The sequence below is a fragment of the Manduca sexta genome, chromosome 6 (assembly GCF_014839805.1).
Source record: "Manduca sexta isolate Smith_Timp_Sample1 chromosome 6, JHU_Msex_v1.0, whole genome shotgun sequence".
Classification (NCBI taxonomy): domain Eukaryota; kingdom Metazoa; phylum Arthropoda; class Insecta; order Lepidoptera; family Sphingidae; genus Manduca; species Manduca sexta.
The window spans coordinates 6,476,554-6,486,450 of NC_051120.1; the positions used below are offsets into that span (position 1 = coordinate 6,476,554).

At 34.8% G+C, this 9,897-nt stretch overlaps 1 protein-coding gene across 1 annotated transcript in view; it reads left to right on the top strand.

Annotated features, from left to right (window-relative positions):
• Positions 1-9,260, top strand: part of LOC115448241 (dopamine receptor 2) — a 125,715-nt gene extending 116,455 nt beyond the window's left edge. The window contains exons 4-6 of the mRNA XM_037445812.1: positions 7,718-7,802; positions 7,936-8,253; positions 8,957-9,260. Coding sequence (XP_037301709.1) covers positions 7,718-7,802; positions 7,936-8,025 — 175 coding nt within the window. The 3' untranslated portion in view covers positions 8,026-8,253; positions 8,957-9,260. The remainder of the gene's footprint in view (positions 1-7,717; positions 7,803-7,935; positions 8,254-8,956) is intronic.
• Positions 9,261-9,897: the final 637 nt, after the last annotated feature.

Sequence of the window (9,897 nt, forward strand, 5' to 3'; positions counted from 1 at the left end):
CATAAAAAAATTGTAAACAAAAAGATATGTATTTAAAAATTGAATTACATTTTTAGAACTTGTACTGACAAGTTCCAAAGCAGCAAATTGGAAATGAGTAAATTTGAAGAATGGGGTCCGTAAATATATCTATGTAAGATTTTATTTCTACTTACCCATGTGTTATATATACCTTATATCCCTAGTAAAAAGTCGTCGGCGTCAAAGAGACGACTATTCGTAAACCAAGCCCAATCCTTTGCGGCAACCTCGCATTGCATTAGATAAAGGATAGGTCTCAGTGTTGTTATATTATTTCTCCATTAATTATATAAAATCACTTAATTAATACTCTACAAATTTAAAACTCATAAAACCGTATCAATTACAATACATTATTCAAGTCATTTCCCGCAGAACTTAGCCTCTGATCCCTAATTCCAAAGCGTTCATTATCCAACGCTTACAATTCAATTCCACTGAGCGAGACCGCTTCACAAGTTTAGCCACTTAATAGTGTTACGACAGACTTGCCAGTTGCTTAGAACTGTTTGATACGGTAGTTGCAATTGCATTCACGATAATAACATCATTGTTTACATATTCCTACTCCTGGGCACGCATCTAGTAATGAGATGACTTTGGGCTTTTGTTTAATACGCTGGTCTCCTACGATTTGGCAATATTGGACATACTTATCTTTGTAATTTTTACGGAGAACTTTTAGCTAAAGATCACAAAATATTCTATCAATTGGCCTTTCTTGTATAAAGTATTCAGGCGCCTTGTTTTTTAAATTCGAATTTCTGGGGGATGCTACTACTATTCTAGTAGTTACCATCACGCTAGGGATTTCCTGGACTCATTAAAAATTTATAAATATTTACGTCAAGATTAGGTCACATGCAGTGCAGTACTGGCGACTTGGCGGAGCCTCGTACCATTAGTAATAAAAAATCCAACACATGCATAATACACAAACGTGATCATACGTCCTTCACAACAGCTCGGAAGCTTCTCATTTATCAGTCACTGTTTCTATAAGCTATAGTAATAGGTCTTCTGCCAAGGCACGTTCTTGGCTTTTGCACTGCACCATACCTATATTATAACGATATGCAGTAAAAATGTTATTTTTCTATATCAAAAGCAGTATAGCTTTCAATTGGGTACGAAAATCAATTCTTTTCATCAACTTAAAAATTTTAAAGTAACAAAATTCACGTCTTGGTGATAGTGTATTAAAATCATGACGGAAGGGGGTGTAATGACTTAAAAAATAACATAAAAGCAAACATGACTATCATAAACGATGTAAAGGTGTTTGCTTACATTAAGGAAGCGGCGTCATTCAATTTAATTAATTTGTAGCGTAACGAAACCCTGCATTACCCAGTTATTATATTTTGGTTACATGACATACTTAATTAATAACAAAATTATTGAGTCGGTCTAGCATAATATTGGTATCCTTAATAGTCTTTAAACCTCTTTCAATCCTAAGCCACGTAATATAGAGACCAAAATAAATAAAAAAGCAAATCACATAACAACGGAACTACGGCTGACCTTATTTAGAAATAGGTGTCTAGTCGATTTCAGTAGACATGTCAAGCTCCACACGCGTTGACAGTATGCTTGGCATATCACGCACTCATATTTTTAATGGGTAGTAGGTAAGAACCAATAATGATATTTCTAATTCTCCACATTCCTTACTTTTATATACAGAGTAGGTAACCGCATCGCAACTATTGGTAAATGGACTGAGCTTCAAGTGTCGACTGACGAGGTGTGATTACCCCTGGCCAGTTGACATAATTATGCCGGACTATTTGAAACCGGATATATATAGTCCGATAAAAAAAAACTTTACATTAAAAATTTTGATGGTATTGCTATTTAGCACTAAAAATGTTTATCGGTAACGTTTTGTCTATGTTATTAACAGCATCTTTTAAATAACTACTGTAACACCGATAAATACTTAATACAATATAAACAAAATTCTATGACAACTTACAGACCTAAAATAAACCCTGTATCGGAATAATAACTACATTAATAAACATCAAACAAAATAAACGAGGAATTAATTACAAAAATAAACATTTCGGAGCCATAAAGAAAACACAGTAAAAAGTAACGTTACGCTAGAGCAAAAATGCTCCATTAATCACTACAAAACAGTTAACTCGTGTTGGCATCAATTTAACGGGCCGATTTAATTAATGGTGTTATAAATTGGTTTTTCGCATGCGTTTCGTTCCGTCACGGCTGGTGTTCGCTGTGGCGGATTTTCCCTATTGCCCACTTGGCCCGGACCGGGGCCGCTACATGTTGGGTCATCGAATTGACCTAAAGGAGCCTACTTCAAACCCCTCTTATGAGATCTAATAGTGTAAATGAGCAGCGTTTGTGGATGAATTTTTCAAGAATAGCTTGATTTTTTATTAACGGCCTTTTCTCGCGGCTTTGCCCGCGTGTAATAGTTTTTCCGGGATATATTTGCCCGATATAAAACCCTATGTCCGATCCAAATTCCTGATCTATTTCAATACCAAATTTCATCGAAATGGGTTCAGTGGTTCAGTCATGAAAGCATAGCAGATAAACATAATTACTTTCGCATTTAAATTACAAATATGGTTTTCCTGTTTACTTTTACTTACATTGATATGAAATCGCAAATGAAAATAAGTTAAAATAAAACCGATACATTTTAAATATTATTTTATCTTAGTCGATACTATCTTCAACGAAAAGACTTTATATACTGCCATTTCGAAATCTGCCAGTCAATGTATTCAGTTAAGTTACTGTATCCGCCGTTATACCTTGCAGCTTACAAACGAACTCAAGTCTTCATAGGTCGTTGCCTTCATCGGATAGTACCGATATTGTCAGTTGAGCCCAGACTTGAACTTCGCTTAAACGAAACAGTAATACCGGGATTTACCGAGATTCAAGATATCTATTAATAAGTACGTCAAACTCAATATATCCAATAATAAATTAGAAGAAAATCTTACATTAGATTAAGTATGCACGAGTTAAGTTTACATAAATGGACTTTCTTTTATTTATTTAAATAACCATACGAATAGGGCATGCAATAAATTATTACATTTTTTTTTTATATGTGGGCACTGGAAAGTGATCACAGTGCACCCTAGGGTAGGTGGAGTGTGGTCCAGACAGATTGCCGACTGACGAGAGATAATAACCTCTTGTGAATCGACAAAATATGCCAGCTTATTTGCAACCGGGTATATACAGGCTGTTTCCGAAACGGGAGAGGCTTACGTATGATTAGGTTATATTATAGAATTACAATTAATATTATTACATGCCAATTGAAGGTGCAGCAATCAAAACTTATATTATATTATTTATTAAAATACGAGGAAACCCAAAAGCATGTCTAGCTCAAATATCGTTTCAATACTCTTCTCCAGTAGGATAGATATCCTAACAAACTGGCGATACTGTTGCCAGACCCGTTTCACTATTTCCATTAGATTATATTTCCCGAGCACCAAAGCTCTCGCCAACTAGTCCGGCTTTAACTCCGAAAGGGGCACAAAAGAACCCGTTGGGAAAAAGCCTCCAATGGCCATGGGATATGTGTAGATGCCGCATATTGACCATTTGCAACAGTAAAATATTTGAATAGTTTTTAAGAATATTGATCAATGAAATTCTAGTGTATCATTGTAATCATTCTGTCGAAATAAACTCTGCATCTAATGTTTAAGTATGTGTTTAATGCTAAATATGTATTAATATTAGTAGCACCAGAACAGAAGAATATTCAATGAGAAGAATGCCTGTATCAGTTCATCCAGAGAATTAAGTTAATCTATAGTATTGGTATTATGTTTGTTCGTTAAATCACTTACGGCCGTTTCAATAAACGATCCCAACCTTAATCTTGCATCTGATCTGGATAATAAACCAATCAAAGTACGTCATTCGTAAGCATAAAGAACATTGTTCTAATTGGTCCATTTTTGTGATTGATCGAAAACAGCGATATGAATCCTTTATTTAAAACCGTGGTTAAGCGACACCTCCTCTTTGTTACAAAACCATCATAGATAATAATAATAATATCAGCCCTGTATTATATACTTGCCCACTGCTGAGCACGGGCCTCCTCTACTACTGAGAGGGATTAGGCCTTAGTCCATCACGCTGGCCTAGTGCGGATTGGTAGACTTCACACACCTTCGAAATTCATATAGAGAATTTCTCAGACGTGCAGGTTTCCTCACGATGTTTTCCTTCACTGTTAAAGCGAACGATAAATTCACAAAGAATACACACATGATTTTTTTTTAGAAAAGTCAGAGGTGTGCGCCCTTGGGATTTGAACCTGCGGACATTCGTCTCGGCAGTCCGTTCCACACCCAACTAGGCTATCGCCGCTTTTTTAAACCATCATAGGTTTAATGTAAACTAGTGGTGTTGGTAGGGCTCTCATATGTGAGAGTCCGCCTGATATTTACCACCGTAATGCCTATTTCTACCGCCAATCAACAATGCGTAGTCACTGTTGTGTTCCAGTTTCAAGAACATTGTAGCAAGTGTAACTGGACATAATAAGACTTAAAATCTCATGTCTCAGGCTGGTGAGCGCAGTGGAATACCAAACAATAATTCAAGGTAAATAAAAGTATAATTCAAGGTGTTGGATGGTGTTTCTACTGTTTATGAACGGTCGTATCGCCTACCATCAGGCGAACAACAAGCTCATCTCGTCATTCAAAGCAATAAAAAAGAAAAGACTAATAACTTGTTGCTAAGATATGAATCAGTTGTTACAATACTTCCGCATCTCGGTTAGCGTCTGCAGCGAGTCTTATGCTACTACGATGTCTCTGTTTTAACACCACCTGTGTTATTATTAATATTTAAACACGTACGCACACACATTTTACACTCTCGCGGCTCCGTACAAGTTTTCAATTTAAAGCGGTCGTATGAAAAATTAATTGCTTTTGTTGTACGAACTTTAGATACTCAAGTTAGTGCAAATTAACAGTAATGTCCTAAGTTCTATCCGACAATTTACTGGCACATTAAAACATTTACGTAATAGAGATAAATGTAGGAATAACACTATAAAAACATTAGTTGTTTGTAATGAAGGAGAAAATAAGTAATGTGAATACTTTTTGTTGCGTCATATTATACAGGGATCATAATAATACGGAATGATTTATACAATATGAATTTTGGAGTACCAGTAAAATTACATAGAACTTAGGAAATTCTTGAATATTTTAATAAACAATAACCCTCCCTATCTTCAGAAAAACAGCGTCAAATTAATACCTTAAAAATCTATTTAGCTATGGTTTCACTTATTTGCTAACAAAACAGCAAGTCTTGACAGAAAAGGAAATTTTAATAAAACAAAAACCAGTCGTAAGGAATTTAAAGAAAACTGTAAATAGTTGTAAAAACTTAGTGAAAGTAATTTAAGAGTGCCTTTACATAACCGCGTACCCGCACAGAAGGAAACCTCAACAATTGAAATTTCATTACTTGTTCTCAGGGCTTCCTTTTGTAACCTAAAATTAAATGGGGAGAGGGTTTCGCCCACAAGGCCCCGTAAAAACATATAATTTTGGCTGTAAGTTTCGTACCCTTGTATTACAATGTGTGAATAGGCGCGGAAAGGTTTCCTCAATATTTCTGTGGAACTCTGGTTTAATTTTAGATAACCGGGTAGTTTTAACCCGCTTAGTTCCATAACTTTACTTCCACGGAGTCGTATTGTGACAAACATTACAATCGATCTATATATTACTGTAAAACTACTAAAAGCACATTTCCCAGATGGGTTATTCTCTAGAGGCCGTTACTGCCAGACAGGCGGTCGGTTGTAAAAACAAAGCAAGATCTTTTTTCAACATGCTTGAACAACTATTACGCCTCATTTTAGAGTGGCATATTTTGGGTTATGACGATATATCAATAAAACTGAATAAGATTTCTTTAATAAGCATTTAATTGACTTCACAACACTGTTCGTATACTTGACACAAGAGAAAGCAACAACGCAGCGCTCAGCGGAAATTAAAACAACAAAAAAATTGTTTACAAAAATACATTTAGATTTTGACATATTGCCATACTGAATGCGTTTATAAAGACATCTTTAAAGTTTTATTTATTCGACAGTATAAGGGATGATGTTTGATGTTTTATATGCTTGGGTTCGTATTAATAATAATATTCACTATTGATTTATTAATACGACTTCAAGTACAGTTCATTTAATGTATTGAACTTAAAAAAAAAAGTTTAAGCTAAGTTTTAGCTTAAACTTGTTTTTTTTTTTTAAATCAGTAGACTCAGCGCTGTTGAATAAATAAAATTCACCGAACAAAATCCGTCACATATTATGACTCAAGATAATGTCAGTGAACCAAGCCATTATAATCACAATGTAATCTTTTCCTTTTTCTATCATAGTTCCTTATTCTTTATAATATTTTAATAAGTATAAAAGCAATATAATGTGGTCCAGGGGAGTAGACTAACAAATCATCACTTATATCTTAAAATACAGATACTTCAGTGTTTTATAAAGACGTTACTAAATAGGTATTCTATATTGGGGTTTAAATAATGAATGTATTTTTGTTTTTAAAATAACTCGCAAAATAAGAAATTTGATGCAGGTGGCATCCATTGAGCTACAAGTTAGGTTACGGCACAAAAAAGTTACTGCAGAGTTATTGTTATTCCTACTGTTTGATTTACTTTTATCATAACTATAGTTACTGTAAGTAACATCATACCTACGTCAAAGAGTTAGTTTTGTCCCTTCATTTGCAAATAAACTCAGGGAAAATCAACATGTTATAAGACCCGGACCTCAATTCACACGCTATAAATTGCGAAGTACACGAAAAGACAGAATAACTTTTATTCGATTCCTGTTTGGTGTAAGCATAAAGAAAGCATCCTGTGTAATATAATATTGTATGAATAAATGAATACTAATGAGCGTATCCCATGAGACGGAAATACAAACAAGGGATTTTTCATCATGTTTTCGACACGTCGCATTGTAACATTGAAGAATGAATCTAGGTATATTTTTTTAACATATCAAATATTTCAAAGGAGAAATTTCGGGTAAATTCTGGTTTTGATAAAAATTTAAGTATTTAAAAGCATATTGCATTAAACTCCAGTACAAAAAGGTCCATGAAAGCAAAGTTTAGTGTTACATAAATATCTACATACTTTTATTGTCCCTCTTCAAATTACTTATCTACAACTTAATTGTGCTATTTATTACACAAGATCTAATAATTACCACATACAACTTAATAAAGCTGAACATTCTGAGTACAAACCATAACTTGTTGACCATAATCTGCAATATAAAGGCCTCTGAGACCCAAAAAGCATTTAAATTCATGAACATATTAATATCCTAAACCTGAACCTGTAATTACACTCAATGATATAGTTTAAGCCTAATTTAATCCAGCTTTACGAGGATATACCGTGCAGATTAACGATATTAAATTAATCGACGTCAGGACAATAACTGGGGATGTTTCGCCTCCGTTTAATTATACTAAATTGGAGCTCATCAAATCAACCGCTGAATCCGCAAGCCGTTACTACAGTCGACACGGCGCGCCGCCGAGGCAAATTCTATTACCGAAAAACACATTAATGAACCTAATTAATCACATGTTTGTTTCAGGGCATTTCTTAGGATATTGTGCGTTTGCTGTCCGAGGAAACTGCGGAGGAAATACCAACCGCAACTGCGTTTCAAACAATCACAGGTGATTAGTCAAAGTAAACGATGGAAATGAATAGATTAGATAATTAGAAAATCAAATAGATGATCAAAATAAATTTTATGTTGCAAATAGACGCTTTTTTCTTAGGGCATCATAGATATGTTTTACTTTTCAGTTGCGCACAACTCGACGATATTACTCATCGAGCGAACTGATGGGCATACAACAAATCAGACAAAATTCCTGCGAACAAACTTACATATAGCGAATCTACTTCACTTTAATACGACGTTTCGATATATCCTCCACATTTCCAAGTGCCTTGACGAGGAATTATTTCACATTATATCTTCCAAAACGTTTTTAATTATTTTACGTGAAATTAGAAGTCAAAGTTCACGTCATTTGAGGAAATATTAAAGTCTTAACAACTTTCATTCAATAGATGTTTATGGATATTGTCTTCATCGAATTTGTAATCAGAGGCAGAAAGGTACGTTTGGTGTTCGTTCCACCTCACTGTTGCACTCTGTTTTCTTATGCGTTCTACCTTATTTCTCCACTTTATGTCAAATATCCAATCCGCAAAGCTGCACTTGGTTTTAATATATAATTATCAACCTTGCTATTTTTAGTATGATAAAATCTCTAATGTCCGTCCAAACCCAATGTCTGCATGATTTATTTGTTCGTAACGTTAATTAATATCCGCAACGTGCCACAAAATTAAAAACAATGTTTAGTTTTTCCACATACATTAATTACAAATTCCTAGGCAAAAATATTGCATGTCCAACAATTATGTGTTTTTTGAATGTGTAATCTGTCTTTCTAAATAATAATATGTGAACCGTTGTTTTTATGATGTTTACATTTTTCACCCACAACATGTTACGCCCTCGCTTGAACATTTCGCATGCAATACTTACATTATTGCTTTCCACTATTAAACATGTACTGTATTATATTCAAGTGATCAAATGTTTTTTAAACCGCTGTCATCCCACTGCGTTAATTGTTTGCTTTAACTGTTTATCTGCATAACGAACACATTGCAATATATCTTCAAATTAGTATTTGCCAGCTCGGTATCACAAATTTGCAAATTGTAATAAAGTTACAGACCCTGCGAAGTCCGCAACACCACATTCAGTATTTTTGTTAGTGCAGAAATTTAATCACTTTTAATATTCCAGTACCCGGTGTCGACGATGATGTACTCGTCGGTGTCACAACATGAAATGTGTCGTTTGTGACAACAAGCGCGCGCGGGCACATTCCGAGCCCCGCGCGCCAGATGCTCCTGATGCAGGGATCGCCGCTCGCTGCGCGCGCGCCGCAGCGAGAGGCACGCGTGCTCCGACAACTACCGCATGCGAACCCTCGAGCACACTTTCGACGAACCCATCCCGTGCGTGGACACCAGACACTTGTGCTCAGACAGTGCGCCCTACTGCCAAGACTCCGAGTCAGTCAGTGAAGTGAGTTTAGAGAGCGAAAGTAGAAATCCTTCTATCAAACGAAACGCAAGCAAAAAGAAAGTGACGTACCAAACCAAAGCTGAGGTGATCTCAAATTAGATTAGCGTTAGAACTATCTTTTTCTAGTCATTGTTAAATTTCAATCAGGAGCTGTGATTTACTCGTTAGCTGTACATTTGTGTAAAGGTAATCAATAAGTTACATGTGTAATTTAATCTATTTGCTTAGTAGTGTACAATAAATAAAGAGGGAAGTAATGCGCTTCGTATGACTGTAAAAATTGTAATTACTCAATGACATTCCAATACTCATAGATATGTCGGAATACTCCTAAAACTTGTAGAAATCGAGTGGAACCGTGTCAATCTTTATTAAAAGTTAATGAAGAACAATTAGTTGCCAATAGCAAACTTTTTACATCAAAAGTAGCAAAATTGTATAAATGAACAATTAATAATACTGAATTAAATAAGTCTGTCAATTTTATTTAATTGAAAAACAATTTATTTCAGATAAGCACTTGTATAATTTCATTGACTATGGAACAAATTAGAATTAGATTAATATAAATGTATTGTTCTTCCATGAGTAAAGAATTAAGTACCGCTTTCAAGATGGTTTGTATTGTTCCGTAAATCTTTGTAGCCTAATGATTT